Source organism: Orcinus orca, chromosome 11 (assembly GCF_937001465.1).
Source record: "Orcinus orca chromosome 11, mOrcOrc1.1, whole genome shotgun sequence".
Lineage (NCBI taxonomy): Eukaryota > Metazoa > Chordata > Mammalia > Artiodactyla > Delphinidae > Orcinus > Orcinus orca.
This window is the reverse complement of record NC_064569.1, coordinates 90550792-90573806: the sequence shown is the minus strand read 5'-3', so window position 1 is coordinate 90573806 and position 23015 is coordinate 90550792. Positions and strand designations below refer to the sequence as shown.

Genomic DNA, 23015 nt, shown 5'->3' with positions numbered 1-23015 from the left:
TTCGATTTGCCTGGTTCAGAGTCCGTATTTGGTACATCTCAGGATCCTCCCGGGTGTGTGCGCATCTCTTAGCCAAGATGGAGTCTACTGAAGAGGCCTATGGGTAGCTAGCATCACTTACTCTGGGGTGGCGCCCCCTCCCGTTTGACCTCCAAGGAGCTTTTCTGTGCATGTGTAGTCGGGGAGGTCTCCTGACTTTGAGAATGAGGAATATGTGGTCTCATGTTCTATCTGGGCAGGGCCCAGCCTCCTCCCTCGATTGTCCGGCTGTTTTCGTCTTGGAGTATCGGTCCACAGAGAACGAACTCCAACTGTTTGCCCCGGGGGCCCACCTATCTTCTGCCTCAAGATGACATTAGACAGTCAAGTGGAGGTGTCAGGAGCACTCAAGGAAGAAGTCTAGATGAGAAATTCATTTGGGTGTTACGGTGGATGGTAAGCAGGGCATGCACTTTGTAGCTCTTCCTGTCAAGAGGAGGACTGTTTTCCCACCCCTTGAATCCGGGCTGGCCTTATGACTTGCTTTCAGCAGTGGACGCAGTGGAAGTGAGAAGTGAATTCTCAGGCCAAGCCTCAAGAGCCCTTGTACCTTCTGCCTTTGTGCTGTTGGAATCCTGTGACCACACTACGAGGAAGCCTACTGAGGCCCAGTCACCCTGTGGCCTCAGCTAACAGCCTACCAGACCCAGGCCTGTCTGTGAGTAAGGCCACCTGAGATTCCCCCGGTGGCCACTGACCGACTAGCTGACCGCAGACACAGGAGCAGGCCCAGCCGAGATCAGCTAAGTCAGCACCGACTAGACCGGGAGCCCGGTCAAGCCTGAGCCAAAGAGATCATTATTTCAAGCAACTAAGTGTTGGTGGGATTTATTACGGTGCAGAAACCATCACATTCTGATGATGTGTTTAAATATCAGGATATCTGATCTGTTTCTTACTCAACTGAGCCCATGATATTGTTCTGAAACATGCCTTTTCCATTCAGTGATGTGTCTAATGACAGTTTCCCATGAGGTGTATTTCAGTCTCTCTCATTATGTTTTTCTTTTTTCTTTTTTTTTAAACTTATTTATTTATCTATTTTGAGCTGTGTTGGGTCTTCATTTCTGTGCGAGGGCTTTCTCTAGTTGTGGCAAGCGGGGGCCACTCTTCATCGCAGTGCGTGGGCCTCTCACTATCGTGGCCTCTCTTGTTGCGGAGCATAGGCTCCAGACGCGGAGGCTCAGTAGTTGTGGCTCACGGGCCTAGTTGCTCCGCGGCATGTGGGATCCTCCCAGACCAGGGCTTGAACCCGTGTCCCCTGCATTAGCAGGCAGATTCTCAACCACTGTGCCACCAGGGAAGCCCCTCTCATTATTTTTAACAGCTGGATGAATATGCTATAATCAGTTGTCTCAACCAGTGTCTTATTTTGGTGGTTTCCAGGGTTTGCTGTCACAAAGCCTTGGTGAACATTCTTATAGACAGTATTTATATCCATGTGTATTTATCAGATAAGTTCTTGCAAAAACAATGAGTCAAAGAGATGTGCATTTAGAATATGAGTAGTTGTGAAGTTATCGTCCAAAATAATTTATTAATTTATACTTCCTTCTATATGAGAGTGACTTTCATCAAGCCCTTACCAACACTTTGAAATATTTGCCAGCCTGAAAGTTAAAAAAAATGTATTGCATTACTGTTTTACTTACTTTTTTTGTGTGTGGTACGCGGGCCTCTCACTGTTGTGGCCTCTCCCGTTGCGGAGCACGGGCTCCGGACGCGCAGGCTCAGCGGCCATGGCTGACGGATCCAGCCGCTCCAGGGCACGTGGGATCTTCCCGGACCGGGGCACGAACCCGTGTCCCCTGCATCGGCAGGCGGACTCTCAACCACTGCGCCACCAGGGAAGCCCTACTTACATTTTTAAATGATGGATGAGGTTGAGACTATTTTTGTATGTTTAGTATCTATTTATATGTTTTTCCTGGGAATCTCTTATTTCTGCTCTTTGCCCATTTTGTGTCTTGTTTAGCCTTTTAAAAAACTGAACCATCAAAGGTCAATGAATATTAAAGAAATGTTACTGTATTTCTAAACACTTTCTAGATGTAGACTTTTAAACTTGAGTTCTAGAGGAGTTTGAAAGGCAATAAATAATCATTTCCTAACATCATGGTGTTTTACAAGTACAAAACACTTGGCTATATCATCTAATATAATCTCATAGCTAACTTCTGAGGCAGGTCCTGGTATCCCCAGAGAGATTAAGTAACTTTTAGGTCAGGAAAAATTGTGAAAGACTTTGAAATAAGCATAAAAAGATTGTTCTGTCTAGCGCACTCTTCCAGAATTTCTGCCCCTTTCATTGTCTGTGAGCTATTTTTCCACTTTGTATAATTGTTGGAAACTGGTACTAATGCAAATGATACTTGTCTATAGAAATGCAAATGAATTGTGCCTGGTGGAGATGCCATTGATTACTTCCCTGTGGCCATTGACCCTTTCTGTCTCTGTTTGTAATTCATTTCAGCATTCCTGATTGCCTCTGCTTGTGTCTGTTCTTTGAATTCTCCTTTGAACTGTTATGATGTCTTACTGGTTCCCCCATTAATTAGTGAGTTAGATAAAACGTTGGCACGTGTTCATTTTATATTTATATGATCGTACTGAAACCAGGGGGGCAGGGGGCAGGGCACAACCTTTGAAAGAATGAGATAGCCGTTGAGGATAGGACATAAACTGGTTAGAACCAATTAGATCCAAAGTGGTGGAAGATTCGACTTCCAGTAGACCTTGAGCCTCATTATACGCTCATTGTAATACATTAGCATACGCTAAACGAGACTCCCACCAGTGCCATTACATAGAAGGCCAAAAAGTGGGCAGTGGCCCAATTCCTGGAAATCCCCACCCCTTCTCCAAAGTAGTTGGAATAATCCTTCCACTCATTAGCCTATGAAATTACCCAGCCCATAAAAGTTAACCACCCTAGTTTCTCTCTCCCTCTTTCTTAGGCTTTTCAGCACAGAGTGAGGCTGGCCTTCTAACTAGGCCCCTTGCACAAATCCTGGGGAGTTAAACTCTGAAAAGAGCTTACTCTCTAACCTTCATTCAAACTAGAATGACAACATCTCTCCCCAAGCCAGCAGAATAACCAAAGACACTAAATTCTGTTTAAATTTTTAAAGAAATGTTTCTATATTTCCTTCACTCTTTCGGACATTCATATCAAAGCCAAACAGAATGTGTTAGACATGGGCCTCGTGCAAAGTCATTGAGTGAATGTTCTGCTTGCAGGGGGAGGTCAGTACCATTCCTTCCACCAACCTGGACTGAGCTTCAGGGCACAGAGCCTCAGCTGTTCATGTCAATATCCAGTTCCATTTATGAAGTGCTCAGTAGGTGAGCCCTTATGAATGAATGAACAAACCTCTCCTTAGTCTCCTCTGTGCCTCTGTTCTCACCATAGTTCATCTCACCAAAGTAAGGGCCAGAAGGACCCTCAGAAGTCACCTTGTCTAACTGCCTGTTTTACAAATGAGGCCCAGAGGGGGTGAGTGACTGGCTGGAGGTCACACAGCAAATTAGAGGAAGTACAGGTGCAAGAGGACGACCTCTTCCTTCCAGAGATCATCCTGAGACCTCCCACAGTGTCTGTCGCCTGAAGCAGGAGGGTGACATTGGCCAGGAGAGATGAGAGCTTCCTTTATTGGTCACCTTGCTGCTAAGTCCGATGCAACCTTCCAAGGGACAACCTCAGGGTGGCTTCCTGGGCTGTGGGTTGTCTTTGGATCGTGAGATCGATTCCCCCAGAGACCTGGGCACCTTCCCGCCACCTGCCTTCACCTGGAGAAGAGAGCAGCTCCACTAAGGAGAGGATGTCTGGTCCTTGTGTGGAAGTGGCACAGATGTTGCCCCATTTGGGGTGCGGAGGTGCAAAAAAAGCAAAGTGCAGGGATGCAGGTCTGCTGGATGATGAGAGGGCCCGGGAGAGGCTGTGTCTCCCACGGGTGGCATGGCAGGAGGGCGATCCGGGTGGGGAGCCAGGCAGAGGCCAGTTGACCTTGAGCCGGTAAATAGCAACCTGTGGGAGGAGCCAGCCTGGGCCGTGCAGGGGGCAGCAGCATGGGGCCCTGTCACAAGGAGAGGCCAGGAGAGAGAAGTGAGCCCTGAACTTTACCCTGGGCTGTCCCTCGGCTTCCCAACCTTTCCCCGTTACTCTCGGGCAGCTCGGAGTGGGTAGGGGGACCAACTTGGGGAGAAATGTGTGCCCAGGGGGGCCAGGAAACATCGTCCCCATCCCGTCATTTACAGCAACCGTTTGTTGTGGAAAAGTCACTTTGCTTCTCAGAGTCGAGTTTCTGCATTAGCAAAAAATGGATAAATTAAAAATCTTACCTCATAGGGTCACTCATGGCTTTGTACAAACCGTTACCCATAGGAGTGTCTATTCGTGTACTGCTGCCGCCCCTCTGTTTCGCATCTGGTACACATGCCAAATCTGTGTTGACTCAGTGGACAGCTAAACCTTAGGGAGCATTTCCTAGGTGATGAGCGGTCGTTTCATCCTCATCAAATCTATGACTGTCCTCTGAGGGGCACAGTGACTCTTCCAGGCCACACTGCTGCTAAGCGCAGAGCTGGGATTCGAACCGGGGCCACCTGACTCCCCAGCCAGTGGGCTCGACCTCCATGCACCGCCCTTTACTCTGTGATCCTGCTCCATAAACTGGGAAGTTTTGCATAAGTAATACACGTGGATCCCCGGAGGAGGGAGAGGAGTGTGATTGGCACTCAGTGGAGGAGGACACGGGGACAGAGGCAGCGACTTCCCCAGCGTCCGGGCCTACTATCTTTCTAAAAGAATTGTCGTTGCACTTTTTACTGTAGACAGAGCTCCGGAGGTCCCCAGCCACACCCCCTCTCCCGCCCGCGACCGCCCCCCGCCCTCCGCCTCAGCCACTCACGACCACGTCTGGGTTTGTGGGCGGGGCCAAGTCGGCCTCGCTCGGCTGCGGCGAAGCCCCAAGGCTGCTGGTCTTCTGCTTCCGCCATTTGGCTCGCTGATTCTGGAACCAGATCTGAGATGGAGGCGAGAGAGGATGGAGATAAGCAAAAGGGATTTTCTCCATCTAGTTCCTCCCTCCAAAAGGCATAATGACGGCGCCTTCCAAGGGACCAACCCTTTACAGTAGGCATCCAGGATTTCTTTGGATCTGATCTGCCTTGAGAGAGGGGGCCGGGGATCACAACCTTCAATACCTGCAGGGGTGTGGGCTCATGGGATGGGGTGAAGCAGCTGGGTGCCATGTAACTGGGAGTGGTGGAGTCTGCGGTGAACAGTGGCTAAAGGGGGCAGCTTCTCAGCTTTAGCCAACAGTCACCATGTGGAAATGTGAGGCCAGCGTTGCAAGCTCATCCAACTTCTAAGGCAGAAATCTTGATTTTTATGTGAAAGCGCTGAGATTTAAGATACCGTGCAGTTCAAATAAAACCCATCTAGGTTCTTTCCTGCTGGTGGGCCACCGGTTTGCAACCCCGTTGGGCCCCGTGGCATCTGTAGGTTGGTTGAATGTTGGCGGTTCCCTGTGTTCACAGGTGCCCTGATTGTCCATGACATGCTGCCATCTGCACTTGGTCATACTGCCGAGGCAGATGCTGAATTCTGGGCATTACACTAGATGCAGATGCTACCCACCTAGCTGGTGACTGTTTTCAAATAGGAAGAAAAAGGGGAGAAGTCCAGACAGGGGCGGTCGTTCACCAGAAGAACAGTAGGTTCCAGTGAAATGAAGGGTGGAATGTTGACATAGACCCTGGAGCAGATTTTGAATTCGAATGAGTCCATCATATATTTTTTTAAATTTTTATTGAAATATAGTTGATTTACAATGTTGTGTTAGTTTCAGATGTACAGCAAAGTGATTCAGTTATACATATACATATAAATATATATATTCTTTTTTAACGTTCTCTTCCATTATAGGTTATAAGATATTGAAAGGTGGATGGGGGGAGGGATAAATTAGGAGGTTGTGATTAACATATACACACTACTATGTATAAAATAGATAATCAACAAGGGCCTACTGTGTAGCGCAGGGAACTCTACTCGATACTCTGTAATAACCTATATGGGAAAAGAATCTGAAAAAAGAATAGATATATGTTTATGTACAATTAAACCACTTTGCTGTACACCTGAAACTAACACAACTTTGTATATCAAATATACTCCAATATAAAATTAAAAAAATTATATTGTTCTGTTTTTCAAGGATTGCTTTTTTGTTTATTCATTAAAAGTGAAATTATAAAAAAAAAGATATTGAGTATAGTTCCCCCATTATATTTGTTAAAAAAAAATGAAGAGTGATTTAGAAAACTGTTTTAGAGAGAGTGCCAACATGTAACAGTTGGATTTGCTAGAGCGGTTCTTGCAGGACTGGGGATATGCAGAGGGCGAGGCATACCCCTAGTGAGTGACAAGGGGCTACTGTATCTCTAACCACAGAGGAAGCCATAGGCACTTGGGGGGAAAAAATGCCAGATCACAGATTAGGTCTCTGACCATGGAGGGTCCTTGCCACCTCTCTGTGCTGCCTCCAAAGTGATGCCCATGTGTTCTAGGTCAGGGGTTGGCAAACTAGAGCCTTGGGCTTTCTCTGGCCTCCTACCTGTATTTGTACAACCCTTGTGCTAAGAATGGTTTACACATTTTTAAATGTTGGGAAAAAAATCTAAATGAGAATAATATTTGGTAACACATGCAAATGATACAAAATTCAAATTTTGGTGTTCACCAGTACAGTTTTATTGGAACATGCTCAGTTGTTACATACTGTAAACTACGGCTGCTTTTGTGCTACAAGGGTAGAGTTGAATAGTTGTGACAGTGACGTTATGGGCCCCCCAAGCCTAACTTAATTAGCATCTTGTCCCTTACAGAAAAAGTCTGTGGAGCCCTGGTCTAGATTGTCAAGACCTATTTTGTGAATGAGGCTGTGTGGTGAACGAGGTTCTGGAGCTACAGCCAAGTACAGAAGGAGGGTGTGGAAGCAGATATCTACGCTACCTCCGTGTCCATCCCCCAAGGTGAGAAACCATCTTATAACTATGGTGGCCTCATTTCCTGGAAGATGATATTTGGCCAGTATAACTGTACTCATGGGATAAAGGCAATGGAAAATTTCTGATGGGACAGCCCTAGAGGGTGCAGGATACGTGGGATCTTACCCATGCCCCAAGTGCACTGAGGTGGGGGGCCGAGGGCGGGGATGGCTGTACCTGTACCCGAGCTTCTGGGAGGTTGATCCTGGCTGCCAGCTGGTTGCGGACATAGGCATCAGGGTAGTGGGTAAAGTGGAAGATCTTCTCCAGCTCATGCAGCTGCTCTGTGGTGAAGGTGGTTCGGATCCTCCGCTTGCCCTTCCTCTCCTCTGGATGGAAGAGGGTCCAAGTTGGGTTAGTGACCTTGGTCTCAGTGAAGCTTTTGTGCTGTCTTGTTCTACCTGTTCAACCCCTGTTGCCACTACTTGGCCTCTAGCTCCTTAGGTTTGGAGTTTTACAAGGTTCTCTTTCCTAGAAACTCTGCTCCTAGGCTGACCCCACTCTCCCATCCATCCTGGACAGTGTGGCCAAGATGACCTTCTAGAAACTTCTTTGATTGTCCTTTCTGCTGCTCAGATGCCTTCAGACAAATTTCCCTTGTCTGTAACAAGGAATGGTAAACCACAGCTTGGGGGCCACATCTGGTCCACTGTTTGTTTTTAGAAATAAAGTTTTATTGGAACACAGCCTGACCCATGGGTTTATGTATTGTCTATGGCTGCTTTGGGCAGCCCTAGGCGACTTTATATGGCAGAGTTGAGTCGTCGAAACAGAGACGGCAAAAGCTAAAATAATTACCATCCAGCCCTTTACAGTAAAAGCACAGCAGTCAGCCCCTGACAGCCTGTTTCCAGCCACATGACTAGTCTCATGCCCACTCAGAGCCGCTGCATCATAGGTGGTCCTAGCGCAAAAGGAAAACGTGGGTTCAGAAAGAAAGCTTTTTCCTTTCTTCCTCTCTCTCTCTTGACTTGTCAGGGTGGTTTTTTATTTGCTACTTAAGGCCCTGCTCCCTTGGGTACAGGGATACTAATAGCATGAGTGTGGACCCTCACAGGGCCCACCCTTCGACTTGGTGCCGGGGTGCCTGTGCCTGACCTTGACCCTCCTCACATCCGTGCCCTTCCCTCCCCAATACCCCCAACACAGACGACAGAGGAGGCAGCAGTCACTGGGTAGGGGCGGGGAAACAGGTGGCTGAGAGCCCATCCCAGGGAAGCAGGGAGGCGGTGAGAGGGGCGCTGAGCCTGAGCTGAGGCTCCAGGCCCCTGGTACGTGGTTCGTGGTCCCACTGGATTGCGCTTGCGAAACACAGATTCAAACATAAAATCGTTAAGAATTTCAAGAGGGTGACCATGAGCTTTAACCCGCAAGTGCCAGGCCTCCTTCTGAGCGCAGGGCCCTGTGCAACTACACTGGTCACACACAGGCCCATGAAGCTAGGCCTGTGTGCCTGTGTGTGTGTGTGTGTGTGTGTGTGAGAGAGAGAGAGAGAGAGAGACGGGAAATCAGGTATTCAGTTTGGACGTGTTAAATTTGAGATGCCTGTTGGCTATTCAAAGCAAAGGATCAAATAGGCAGATGCTTATGTGTTTGGAGCTCAAAGGGGATCTCGGGACTGAGGTTCACACTGGGGACTCATCAGCGTATATTTGGCCTTTGATCTCATGAGAGTGGGTGAGATCACTTAGGCAGGAGGAGAAAAGTGGAGGGTCTAGGAGTGAGCCTGGGTCCGTCCACTATTTAGAGGCTCAGGAACCAACGGGGGACCCAGGAGAAATCAATGAGGGAGGCCAAGAAGGACAGGTCTCTGTGGTAGGCGACAAGTGCAGTGACATGGACACCTAGCGAAGAAACTCTTTTAAGAAAGAAGGCTCGGCTGTGTCCATGCTGTAACTGGATTAATTGCAATGAGGACAGAAAGGGGGTCCTTGAACCTGGCTGCGTGAGGACCTTAACGTTAGCAGTTCCCACAGAATAGGGGCAGCAAGGGCTCAGGGGCAGTGGGCAGAGGAGAGAAGGGGAGGGGAATTGGAGGAGACAACAACTGTGCACATCTTCAGAAAGGTTTGCTGGGATGTGGAGGAAATATTGCAGTTGACAGCTGGAGAGACCATGATCATGTGGTCCCAGGGATTTAAAACAAATTAACAATATAACATCACGTAATCTCTCCAGCCAATCTCTCTCTCAGTCTATTTTTGGGGGAACCCTACCTAAGACAGAGGGAGCTCAGATCCACAAAATTCCATAGAAAACGTGGGGGAAGAGAGGTTTGGAAAGAAGGGAGTGATCACAGACTTTAAATTAGAGAGGATGAAGGGGAAGAAAAATAAGAAACAATCAGTGTGTTTATTCGACACCTGTTAAGTACCAGGTACAGTGCTAAACCCTGACCTTGGCCTGTGTGTATGTATATTTAGCTTGCCTTGTTCCAACATGGATTTGTGAGGCATGTGGTCCCGAATTTGGCATTCAGGACATCATTGAGGTCCACAGGAAGACTACTTGGGTTGAATTAGGATGGTCAAAGCCAAGCGAAAAAGAACAATTTTGTGTTATCCACAAACACACTAAATACAGTGTCTCTGATACTGGGTAGGAACTTCAACAAGTATATGTTGTATTAAATTGGATGCGGTGTGAGTGGTTGGGGTGAAGTCAAGGTGGTGAGGAAAAGAAGAACTTTTATGTTGAGAAGGTGCGAAAAAGGCTAGAGGGAGGTTGGGGAAAAGTCTGGAGTGCGGCCTGGAGCATATATCTAAAGCCTCTCAGGAGGAGAAACTGAGGAAGAAGAGTGAGGGCTTTGGCGGATGCTTGATGGAGCAGGGCTGCGGGGCAGGCTGGTCAGAGGTGCTCATTATACCTGGCATTGAGTTGTTCAGGACAGGACAACGGGAGCTCAGGTCATCAGCAGAGAGTGAAGGAGGTGGGAGGGATTAGAGGCTGGAGGAATGAAGAAGGGATTTGGAAAGCTGCTCTGGAGAAGGGTGAGAGAAGCTAGGAGAGTAGGGAGGATGGAGATTCAACCAGCCTTGCTGTACCTCCTGATGAAACCAAGGGACGGTGAACATTGGAGGAAGCACCAAACCAGGTGGGGCAGGTTTGTCTCTCTGACCATGGACTTCTGAGGCCAGGGTTACAATTCTAGTCTGACTTGCAACAAAGACCACATGATGCAATTTTAGGAATAGTAGGAAAGGTACCCCCCCCACCCCACCCCACACAGATCACCTTCACTTTTGGGGCCAATTCCTACCATTCTAGTTGACCACCATGGCTCCTGATTGCTTTCTCACTCCTGTAAGAAAAGTCTGCTCTCAGAAATGATGGTGAATCTAGGTACGTCCTGTCCTAGCATCCCTCACGCACATTGGCAAGACTCAAACCCTCTGGGGAAAGAAGCCTGCTGTTCTCTGTGTCTGTGTCTGTGTCTCTCCACTGTGGGCTCCTGGAGGGCAGGGACTATACATTGGACTTGCTGAGTAACTGGCACCTATCGGGAGCTTCATAATTATTTGCTCTAAATGAATAAAGGTGAAGTTTAGGCTCTGTTCTCAACCCATTCGGCAGACAAGACACTGTCACAAGAAACGACGCGGAATGATTTGTGTGGACTCTTGTGCACTGTCAGATGTCACAGGTCGGGAGAGAGCAGAATTAGCTGGAAAGGAGGGGTGGGGATCTAAACTCTTGTTGAGGTCTCCTTACTTCCACTCAGTCCGCTTTCTTTTTCCCCCCAAAAGAGGTAAAACGACCATAAACTATGAGCTGGAGTAGACACAGTGAAAAATGGATTTCACTTGTGGTGGTTTAACAGCTGAAGAGATCAATTAACTTTTATGTGTGTGTGTGTGCTTATTATCCGTCCTGCTATCATTGGACAGTAGAAAACCCACTAAGCTGGATGTCAGAAGCCCTGAGCTCTGTTCCTGGCTCCAGTCTACAGCTTGGGCCATGTTTTGTTTACTCTCTGGGCCTCAGTCTCCCCATCTGTAGAAATGGGCGAGGAGAGAGGGTTTGAATGATCAAATCGCTAAGGCCCTGACACGCTGTAATTCTTTTTCTCTTCAGTTGGAGGCTGAATGGCTTAAAAGGCCTGGCCTTGGGCTTGCCTGGTGGGTGAAAGGAGAGGGCCAGAGAGGAGAGATTTCTGCTGAGGATAACTCTCCCGGCTGAATTGCTCCTGCATCTCTGAGAATCAACAAGTGCATTTCATAGTCTGCCTTTGGTCTCACCCCTCCTGACTACCCCTCATTTTTGTTAGTCCATTTTTTTTTTCCCTCAAAGTACTTTTACTCATTTTTCTGACTCTTGGAAGCTTCTTGGGAGTCCCGGACAGCGAGGTTTCAAACATGATTACCCCCTAGAGTAAGCTATTGGATTGTGAACCAGCTGATGTGATCTGATTTCTCTCCTTCTCTATCCCCTTTTCCCTCCTCAAGTCCACCCTACTTTTTAAGTTCAAAAAAAGAGATATTTATTCTGTGTTTAGAGCTGGTGATGTATTTAAGGGATAGAGCCAAACCCAGCCAGAACTGATGTAGAGAGAAATGGCAAGCCATGCTGAAAGTATTCATTCATTCATTCATTCATGAGGTCAGCATGTTAGATGATATTAGTGATACAGGGCAGTTCTATAGAAAATTGCAAAAAAATTTCACAGAATGGAAGATTCCAGGTTGGACGGACAAACTGAGGTCAAGGACAGCATGGATCTGGGATTCTTCTGGGAATACAGAGCTTTGGAATAGAGGATACTGAACAGAAAACGTAGGGTGCTGAACCGGAATACAGGAAAGTAGGCAAAGTGGAGAACAGAGGATTAGAAACAGAATGTAGATTGTAGTAGAAATAAGCCATCTCCTCCTTTTTCCCCAGAAGGAAAGTTAGGCAAACAAGCGCTCATGACTAAGCATGAGCCTTAATAAAATGATTATTTCAAGTTTCCATTTGTGTAATTAAGGGAGCAGCTATTAAGATATATATGGCTTTCCCGTATTTCCTGTAGGACCAGAAGGGCATCGTTTGGAGATAAGGTGAAGAGGAAAAGATCTGAACCCTACCCTGCAAAATAATTGGGGAGGGGCTGCTTGGCAAGTTATGGGCCAGTAAGAAAAATATTATTCTCATTAGCTTTGAACTATATACATTCTCAGGATAAATGTTTATTCTTGAGAGATGATGATAATGATTGTGATGGGATCTATGTGTATGTGCCCAACAGCTGTAGTGACTTCTCCTGTGAAGAAAGAGGGGTGTCTAAAATTCACATGGTTGGCGAGATGGAGGCTGAGCCCCAAGTGGACCGGGCTGCAGGACTCAAGGGCCAAAGCCCCTCCCCTAAGACTGAGCATGGGTTCTTGGGGTGTCAATAGTCAAACACTGATTGTCCCCGTCCAACTCTTCGTGGGATGTTATCTGGGACTGAATATCCCTAAATTGGAGAACTATAAAAAGGAGTGGTAGGGAGAGGGGTCCTGGAGTTGAGATCACCCCCAGTGAGTGGGGGTCCCTGAAATATGACTAGTGACACCCCACCAGAAGAGCCATTTTGGGAGACAGATAGACTTGAGCCTGGAGCTAGGGGAACAAGGTTAGGATCTAAGGCTGGACCTTGTTAAAATTTTAACTCCTTAGGTCTGCCTCGTTCAGTATGGTAGCCACTATCTACTTGTGGCTGTTAAAATAAAATAAAATATACAGTTCCTTAGTCACACGAGGCATAGGTCAATAGCCACCTGTGGCCAGTGGCTACCATATTGGACAGCACAGATATAGAGCATTTCCATTATCAGAGAAAGTTCTATTGGATAGTGAGTGCTACCTTACTGGTTTTCTCATTGGGTTCTTGAACAAGTCATACTCTGGGTCTCACTTTACGTCTCTTCTCGTGTTGCAGTTTCCTCTAATTGCCACGTTTGTCTAGGAAGGAGAGTATCCATCAGTCATAGAGCTGACTTTGATGGTGCTGGGAAAACTGGAAGTACAGGGAAAGTGAGAGGAAGGGAAGACTGGCCCAGGCCCATCTCTCTGCTGGTGACTGGGGAGAAGGAACGTGTCCAGTGGAGAGGATGGTGCCCTGGAGCTCCGGGTGGTGACTCAGAGCACAGTGACCTGCCCATGGTCCACAGGGCAGGGGGGATGGGGGAGAGCAGAATCTGAGGGGCTGGCTCAGGAAGTATGAAGGTCAACACTTCAGTTTTCCCATCAAATGCAGGAGGAGGCTGCTCTAGGGGGCCAGGAAGCCTGAGGCTTGGGTTACAGACCACAGTAGGCGATGAGAGAGATGAAGCAGGGGAGGGAGGCAGAACAGCATAAATGGAATGTGGAACCGAGAAGGCAGAACACAGGACTCTGCAGGTAGAATTTTGGAACCAGAAGGAACCTCATTAAACAGGAAGCTGGAAGTACCAGTTCACGGTTGGAGCGCCCATTGCATGGGATGATTCTTAATCATGGGGAAGGGCTGGGCCCCGGCTCAGAGAGGACGATGGGGAGTGTGGAGCCCCATCCAAGGGCACCCGGGAGAGGGTGGGGAGACGGGGCAGGAAGCGGGCAGGGAACCGCCGCCCCTTTCAGGTTGCCCCTCACCCGGTTATTAATTGTTGGAGCTGTGAATCCCACTTCAGTGGGTCTTCAAAGAGAACGAGTCAGCAGAACTTAATTAAACCTGAGACGTTTAGCACATTGATCATAAGAAATACACAATTTACACAGGTGATTAGGTCACCTAATTATAAACGGATGGTTTTCCGTGCATGGCTCCCTCCCCTGATGGCTCCTTCTCTGCCGTCTGCTAATTGGCCTCTCAGCTAAGGCCCCGGGGGCTTTGCAGCTGGGCTGAGACTCCGGAAACGGGTCTTGTCCTTGTCTTCCCAAGGCAGCGGGTTCGGCAGGATGGAGATCCAGGCTCCCCTTGGGGCCCTCCTGCAGGGTGAGGACACCTGAACAGGACAGGTGGGGTGCAGGGAGGTGCCTCCCAGGGCAGAGATGCTCTGGCCTCTTCCCTCCGGGTGTGGTCCTGGACTTCTACAGTTCCCTGTGCCCACAGCGTGCAAGGCACGCTCCTTGGCCCAGCATTCAAGCTCTTCAGGCTCCCCGCTTCCCAGGGTCATCTGCTTTCTACCCAATCATCACTTCCATTATTTCTGCGCCACCTGATGGCTTCTAGATTCCCCAGATCGGCCATGCCTTTTTATCCTCCAGGGACTTGCTCTCACTACCCCCTACATCTGCAAGCCTGTCCTCCTCCTTTGCCTAGTAAACTCTTACTCATCCATCAAAACCCCGATCAGTCAAAGATTTCCTTCTCTCCAAGGTCTGTTGTGAATCTCCATGTGGAAACACAACAGGTTTTTTGTTTAATCGATAAGTAAAGAGTGCTAAATTTCAGTGTGCAAGAAACCAGCCTCCATATTTGTACAAAAAAATCTCTCTCAATCTTCATGTATCCATGTATCAAAGTGTTAATGGTACTTACTACTGCCTAGGAGATGGTAGAGTTATAGCTACATTTTCTTTTCTCTTCTTTCTGTTTATCTGTATTTTTAATTTTTCTATAATAAACGTGGATTACTTGTATAAATAAACAACAACCCAGCGAATACAGCTAGAGTGGAAAGAGATGAGGATAAAGAAATTGCTAAAAGAAACAGCTGAGAGACCATTGGAAAGCTCACCAGCCACGGCTTTGCGCCCTGTTCCCAGGGGTGACTGGGTCAGTGCCCATCCACCCCTCAGCAGCGTGAAGATGGTTATTTTCCACATGTATGGTCTCCCTTTCATAGTATTTTTTATATATGGCTCTCAGCATATATGTCCCCTCATACTCTACCACACTTTTCATATGTGTTTTTTCTTTTTAAACTAGAAGTTGTACCTTTGTTTAAAGGATTTTGTGCGGGAAAGCTACAAAACAAATAGCATGAGGGCTCCTCTCTTGACACCTTGTGAAGGCACCAGAGTGTAGCCTGCTCCGTCCCCCATTCATCCAAGGTCTCTCTGACTGTGCAACTCAGCGGAAGCCTGAAATTCCCCAAACGTAGGTTTTAAAGATGCTGATGGACATAGATAAAGGCCAAGGTGCTTAGCTTGGCACACGTGACCTCAGCCTACCTCATGCCTCTCACCTCCGCCGACATTGGTCCATGATTTCTCAACTCCAGCCACCCTGAGTTTCTTTGTTTCTCAAAAGGAATATTCCATTTTATTCCTCTGGGCTGCTTCACCTGCTTCCCTCTGCCTGGCGTGCTCTCTCCCCTCCTCTGCCTGACTGCTATCTCAGATGCCACCTCCTTCTGAAGTCTTCCTTCAAGCAGAGTTTGTTGCTGTCTCCTCTGCGTTCTCAAAGCACTGTGTCAGGGTTGTATGTTTCTCTGTGTTGTTACAGTGTGGCTCTCGAGACAGTGTGCTTGGATTTGGGCACAGGGTACTGCAACATGGGCTGATTACATGTGCTTTCAAGGTGGCAGCGTATTTCAACAGTTATGAGAAGGTAGGGGTGTGTGTGTGTGTGTGTGTGTGTGTGTGTGTGTGTGTGTTTGCTTCCCTCCTGCCCTTACTCCTTTCCATTCTATACTTGTGACAATGCAGGGGAACAGACAGACGACACAAGCTGTGAAGCTAGAGGATGTTTTCTGATGTGACACAGGAAGTGTCACAGAACTTGTTTCTATTCAATGCGGGAATGCATATTCAGTTACCCTTCCTGCCGAGAACTGAGGAGGAAGCTAACTAGCTCTTATCTCTGTGAAAATACATACAGAAGGCCAGCCCAAGTGCAGGTGTGCAGAGTACCCAGATTAGAGGTATCCAAAGCCCTAGGCCCTGTAAACAGGGAGAAGAGCCATTTCTGGCCAAAAAATGATTAACAACTGCTACAGTACAAGGAGTATTTGGAGGAGTAAACCTCTAGGGGTAACAAGCATTGATTAAAAGAAAGGAAAAAAGGAACTTTGAGAGTTCTATATATGGAGACCGAAAGTGACCTATGAGGAGTCATAAGGAATAAGAAACCATCAACCCAGTGTGGAAGAGTGTGAGGACAAGAAGAGGAACAGCGAGAAGAAGGCTTGGCCCCAGCCCTGAGCCAGGGCTCCCCCTCCCAGGGCCCAGAGCAGAGCAGAGCCACTGCCTTTAGTTCTAGGCAGCTGGGGGCTGAGGAGGGAGGGCAGGGGAAGGAGGGAAGGGAGGGGGAGAAGAGAAAAGAAAGAGGAAGGGGACAGGGAAGAGAGGGGGGAAAGAGGAAAATGAGGGGGACGAAGAAGTGAGGAAAGGGGGAGTGGGTTGAACTGTGTTCCCCTCAAGAAGAAATGTCTAAGTTCTAATCCCTGATCCCTGTGAATGTGACCTTATGTGGAAATAGGGTCTTTGCAGATATGATTAGGCTAAAGTTTTTTTTTTTTTTTTTTTTTGCGGTACGCGGGCCTCTCCCTGCTGTGGCCTCTCCCGTTGCGGAGCACAGGCTCCGGACGCGCAGGCTCAGCGGCCATGGCTCACGGGCCCAGCTGCTCCGCGGCGTGTGGGATCTCCCCGGACCGGGGCACGAACCCGTGTCCCCTGCATCGGCAGGCGGACTCTCAACCACTGCGCCACCAGGGAAAGCCCTGCTAAGGATCTTGAGATGCGGTTCTCCTGGATTTAGGGTGGGCCCTAAATCCGATGGCAGGTGACTTCATGAGAGAAAGGAGAGGAGGGTTCCACACAGACCCAGAGGCCTGTAGACGCATCTACAAGCCGAAGACGGCTGTAGATGGTCAGCAACCACCGGAAGCTGGGAGAGAGCCATTTGAGCAGTTTTTCCCTCAGGGCCTCTGGAAGGAATCAACCCTACCAACACCTTGGTTTTGGAATTCTGGTTCTGAACTTCTAAGATAATACATTTCTGTTGTTTTAAGCCATTCAGTTTGTGGCAATTTGGTACAATGGCCACAGGAAGCTCAGACAGAGGGAGAGGATGAGGGAAAGAAGAGGAAGAGGAGGAAGGAGAAGGGGGAGGGCTGCAGAGGCTTCTAAGGGGCAAAGTCTGGAGGCATTGAAAGGGCAAGAAAGACTGAAGTGGGAGAGATGCTCCATGTGCCTGGAAAGTGAGGGACGGGAGGCCGTGATGGGGGATGAACCTGGGGATCGGCAGGGCCAGTCTGTGAAGGGCTTTGAATGTCACACCAGTGGGTTAGGGGTTGATGAACTACAGCCTGAGGCCGGATCTGGCCCTCTGCCTGTTATTGTAAATAAAGTTTTATTGGAAGATAGACATACCCGTTCATTTATACCTTGTCTCCTTTTCAGCTGTGATGGTAGAGTTGAGTAATTGCCACAGAGACCATCTAGCTATCAAAACTTAATGTGAGGCCCTTTGTAGAAACGCTGCTGACTACGGCAAGAAGATATTCTTCCAGGCTCAAGAATTCCACGGTGCCCCCGGCCACCTCCACCAGATAAGAGGGGCGGAAGTTAGCACCGCCCCAAGGTGGTGTTGCCAGGACTCTCATTGCTGACCCCACTTCTGCTCCAGGTGGGTGGCCACTACTTCTGGTTTTATTCACCTTTGCCTCCCCAGCCTGCCGCCTGGCCCAGAGTAAGCACTCAGCAATGATTCACTGAGGGACTGAAATGGCCCATGAATGGACAAGGGAAGATATCTGTGTCCCTCCCAGGCCGGAAGATCCACACTGGTTTACCCACTGAAGTGGTCCCTTATTTGCCCATCTTCCTCTCCCCTTTCCCCGCCGGGACTCGCAATTTCCCTGCAGAGGGTCATCAGTGGGACAGGTGCAGAGATGATCTCTTTCTTTCCACGGTCTGATCCTCCAGTACAAAGTCACTTCCTCCTGACTGGGTCTCCCTGGACTTTGAGGACCCCCGAACTCTGGGGGGGCTTTCCTCTCTCAGGAGGAGTGAGCGGGCAGCTGGGCTTAGCATCCCTTCAAATTGGGAGACCCTCTTGGATTTTTCCACGGAGGCTGGGGAAGGTCCAAGCCTTAGATTATGAGGGTCCCTGTGAGAGTGGGAAGCTGTGGGGAGGGACCTGGGTCTCTGCCCTGAGAAATGAGGGAGGCCCAGCACTGGCCTTGGTCTGGATCGCCGACCTGGCCCCGGATCTGGCCCGTATTGCTCTGTAGCACCGAACAAGCCAGTTTGCCTCTCTGGACTCCAGCCTCCTCAAAAAAACGGTCCTTGGACCACCTGTGTCAGACTCACTTGGGAGAGCTTGCTAGAATAGATTCCTGGCCTCCACCCTAGACTGGAGGCAGAGTCTTAGGTGCCAGGCCTGGAATGCTGCCTCTTCACAAGCTCCCTAGGAGATTGGGATCCTGAGGTAACGCTTTGCAGTCAACCTCCAGGAGCCCCTCTGTGAAGCCCTTTACGTGGAGACAGAGGAGTTTATTCCTCTGTTGTTATTATTGGGACAGGGGAGGGCCCTGGATGCACCTCTTCTGTCCTGTTGCCCATTCCCTGAGGGCTCCTGCATGCTGTGTGTGTGTGTGTGTGTGTGTGTGTGTGTGTGTGTGTGTGTGTGTGTGTGTTTGGTGGGGAACAGGACACAGGTGGAGAGGCGTCAGCTGGGCCACCAGCACTGGCGGAGGTGGGGCCTCCTGGGGGGCAGTGAGAGGTGGAGGTGGTGAGTAGGTCCTGCCTCGCCTGGCACGGACACCCCTCTGCAGGGAGGAAGCTTCTGCCATGGAAAATGCCCACGAGTGACACCACCGAGGCTTTTGTGCAAGCAGCTTCTTGTGGAATCGGTCGTGGCATGTCGGAGCGGGGGGGCCCTTAGGAATTTTCTAGCTCTGCTCTTTCGTGTTCCAGATGAGGAAACAAAGGCCCAGCCAGGGCAGCGGCTTGCCTGAGGTCCTCCAGTGCATCGGTGCCAGACCAGGTCTTAGAGGCCAGGTTTCTGGAATCCCAGCTTCCTGCCCTCCCCGCCCAGCCTAGCATCTCACAGACTCCAGGTCTTTGCAGTTTGTGCAAGTTACCTTTATAGTTTCTAACATGCTGGCATCTCACCTGCATTATTACTTACTTCACATTTAAACAGACTTTTTTTTTGTTTTACCTAAATAAATACATTTATTTTAAAAGAAAACCTCACATCATGACCATAAGTGGGTAAATGGTATCACGTGTCATAAATAGAAGGTTAGTGTAGAAATCATTACAGAACTATTGACGTAAATAATCTTTGTAGACAGGAGTAAAGATGCAGATGTAGAGAATGGACTTGAGGACACGGGGAGGGGGAAGGATAAGCTGGGACACAGTGAGAGAGTGGCATGGACATATATCCACTACCAAATGTAAAATAGATAGCTAGTGGGAAGCAGCCGCATAGCACAGGGAGATCAGCTCGGTGCTTTGTGACCACCTGGAGGGGTGGGATAGGGAGGGCGGGAGGGAGGTGCAAGAGGGAGGGGATAAGGGGATACATGTATACATATAGCTGATTCACTGTGTTATACAGCAGAAACTAACACACCACTGTAAAGCAATTATACTCCAATAAAGATGTTAAAAAAAAATATCTTTGTCTGCCTGCCCCTCGAAGTCATCTTGAAAACCACCACGGCGACCCTTAGGAATCTTGGACGTGCTGAATTCCAACCCAGCGGGGAGACGGATGGATTTAGACCACATTCAGGAATACTCTAGAGTGGATGGTCTCAGACCACCAGGGTTCAGTTCTAATGCTACCTACTCTGCGGTTTTTGCAGGTGATTTGTCTTCCTGGTTTCATCAGCTCTAAGCTAGGGCTCACAACTGGATATGGATAGAACAACGGCCGTGAGATTGCCATGAGAGCTGTGGAGTACCGTCCAATCTTACGACTGCTATTTTCGTAAGCGCTCACTGGGGGGTCTCCTCTGGGTCCAGCGGGATAGCTGGCGTGAAACATGCCAGCAGCTTCAGGGGGGGTTTAGAATGACTCGCCTCCTTTTTGCCATCAGCCAATGTCAGGCTAGGAGAAGGCAAGCTGCTCTGGGAGGGGAAATAAGATCTCTCTTTCTCCACAGCAGAGAGGACAGACATGGATTTTATGTAGCTGCAGCAGGAGAGACTCTGGTTAGACCCTTAGAAGAACGGTTTCTGTGAATGCTCATGGCTCATTCAATTCACTGGAAGATACTAATGAACTTCTCAACATTAAGCTGGGGCCCTTTCCTATTGATAGGCTGAGCTACTGGGAAAGCTGCCAGCTCCCCGGGGACGTGTTGCCCGCCAGGGTCTTTCTCTTGGCCCGCCTCTGAGCACAATCTCCATCTTGGGAGACTTGACTTGGTTGGAGGGATTGGAGCTCCGTGCTTGGTAGAAGACATCACGGGGCCCCCCGAGCTTCCTTTCCTTGGATTAAAGGGGTGGAAAGGAAAGAGGACTGGGACCCTTTTGTGAGATACTCCAGGCTCATCTCCTATCAGACTCCAGTGGGCCCTCGAGACATCACCAGCTCCATTTCCTCCGTCACTTAGCCGTCTCACCAAGGGTGAAGCTGAGGCCAGAGTGGAAAGGCACTTTGCCAAGGTGGCTCAGCAGGCCGGGGGAGAGGTGACACTGACTGCTGACTCCTGACTCTTAGCGTGTGTGTGCCCTCCTCCAGCCCTCCTCCAGCTGGCTCTCAAGCAGGGGCCTGGGATCTGGTCATTGTTATTTGGGGGCAAGCCCTGGGGTGGGCACTGGCCTGGGGTGTGATCAGGGTGGGCAGATCCGGGCCACGGCTTCAGCCACTAGAGGCCGTGCAGGCTGAACTCTGCTTACGTAGGGAAAGAACACAACAGACCGAGCAGGTGTTTGGGGGCGGCTGGGTCTCGGGTCCTCTGCTTTGTGACTTGGGGGCATCACCCACCTCTTCCCTTTACAGGTGAGTTTCCACATCTGTCAAGTTATGATAATTATGCTTTTCTACTGAAGTTAAAGAAGAGACGTGCACAGCCTCTGGGGCAGTGCCGACCACACTGTAAATGCTGAATGAATGAACGATAACTCTTAGCTGTGGCCTGGTTACAGGAAGGAGCCCCAGGGCCCTGCATCCTGCAAGGAACCGAGGCTTGGTCCGCATTGGAACAGCCGCAGTGCCGGGCTGCGTAGAAGAGTATTTACGGCTGACAGCCCAGTGCCTAACATCTCTGAATTTTGAAGGCTTCTCTTCTGTTGGGGGCAGCTTCCTCTCTGCCTGAGTGCAGCTGGGTCTTGGAGACCCAGGAACAGATGAGAAATGGCCAGAAGACACTTACCCTGGGGCTGGTCGTGCGGGGGTCTCTCCGGCCCAGAGTCTGCAGCTGCTGCTTGCCCGGTGCCCTGTCCACCTGCCCCTTCTGGCCTGACTGCATCACTCCTCTCAGCCGGCCTCTTTAAGATCTCCTCGATGGAGAAGGACAGGCCCCGCTTCTTTGGGGCCTCACAGCACCGCGAGCTCTTCTTCTCCATCCCCCCATGGAGAGCCGGGCCCACCTTGGCACCCTCCGCGGGCGGCTGCAAGGGGGGCAGAGGGGCCTATGCCAGTGGAGGGTGGCGTTCTTCCTTTCCCGAAGCTCCTGGAACCAAGAGAGTGAGCAGAGGTGGATCCTCGTGTGGGATTGTCCAAGCAGGGTTATGTCTCCACGGGGACTTCCATGGGTCACCTCAAAACACCCTGGGATCAAGGAGGCAGGTCACGTCGGGAACACTGGAAGGGGCTGAACCCCGTGCCCAGGGGCTCAGAGCCCTCGCCAGCTCCACGTCGAGGGAGTCACCATTGCCAAACTGGGTTCAGTCCTACTGCAGCGAGTCTTCTCCAGGGTGGTCACCTGCACAATCGCCAGCGTAGGCCGGGGACCCCGAGGTCACGGACAGTGGGGAACACGGCAAAGAGCTGGAGGGAGGAGGGAACCTGCCCCGGGGAGATCTGGAGGTGGGGTGGCCACCTTCGCCCTTTCCGTTGGCTCCAGCCAGGCCTCTGGAAGGCTGGGGTGCCGCTGGCGGGCCCCAGGTGCCCAACTCAGTCCTGGGCCACAGTGCAGCTGGAGGGGCGCTCCCAGAAACCCTCCTGGGTTTCTCTTGCTTCCGCTGCTCCCAGACTCCAGAGTAGACCTTCCAGAATAGCCGTGCTTTGGCTGCCCTGCAGATGGAGGCTTTGGAAGGGGGTCACTGGGTCACCACTGCCAGGCTGGCTCTCTGTGACGGGGCTGCGCTGAGTACTGGTGTCTGAGTCTCCCCTGGCGTCTCTGGTCCGACCATCACTTTCTTCCGTTCTCTCCCTGACTTCACTGCACAAGCCTGTCCATCGGCTCTGGGCCCGGGGTGCCTCTCTCTTCCTTTTGGGGTCCTTTCTTCCCCCCCTCCTATTTGCATGCCTCTTACTTGCCTCCTGAGACTGCACTGAAGGGGCACCTTCTCTTTGTCCAGGAAACTGTCCCCGGGGAGCTGATAGGCACCGACCCGTCCTTGCCAGGAGTTCTGTTCGCAATTACTGTGTAACCAGGGAGGAGGAGAAGACGGCTGATAAGAGAGGAAACTCTCCACCCTCTTTACGGCCGGGGATGCAGGTGTTGGGGGAAAGTGGTAAGAAGCAGAGGGAGACTGAAGGGTGGGGATTGGGGGTCCCGGGGAGGTGTGTGCAGGGGAGCTGGCCAGGCCAGAGCAGGACAAGGGAAGGTGGGAACAGCATGGCCAGGAAGTGTCCCCAGGCCCCATAACATGTGTTTACTCAGCAGGGAGAATTTATGGGTCACGCGTAGGCTGGAAGCTGGGCCAGGGTGTGGTCTGCTTGGTGCTGGCCGAGGGCAGTCCCTCTAAGATGTGCTGTCCTGGGCTTGCAAATATCAGAGCGAGAGGGGTCTCCTGAGGTCCTCATGGGGTGTGTGGGGAAACTGAGGCCCAGACCACGGCACAGTCTCATCTAAGCAGGCCTTTGGGGAGCTCCAGGGTGCCAGGCTGGCCACAAGGTGCCATCT

The 23015-nt window shown here is 50.1% G+C and overlaps 1 protein-coding gene across 1 annotated transcript; it reads right to left on the bottom strand.

The window, feature by feature from the left end:
* Positions 1 to 3566: 3566 nt before the first annotated feature.
* ISX (intestine specific homeobox) lies at positions 3567 to 22299 on the bottom strand. The gene is given in 7 exon segments (XM_033417324.1): positions 3567 to 3643; positions 3829 to 3925; positions 3927 to 4115; positions 4950 to 5063; positions 7270 to 7421; positions 21318 to 21555; positions 22261 to 22299. Coding segments are annotated over 7 exon segments (906 nt in total).
* Between the last annotated feature and the right edge of the window lie 716 nt (positions 22300 to 23015).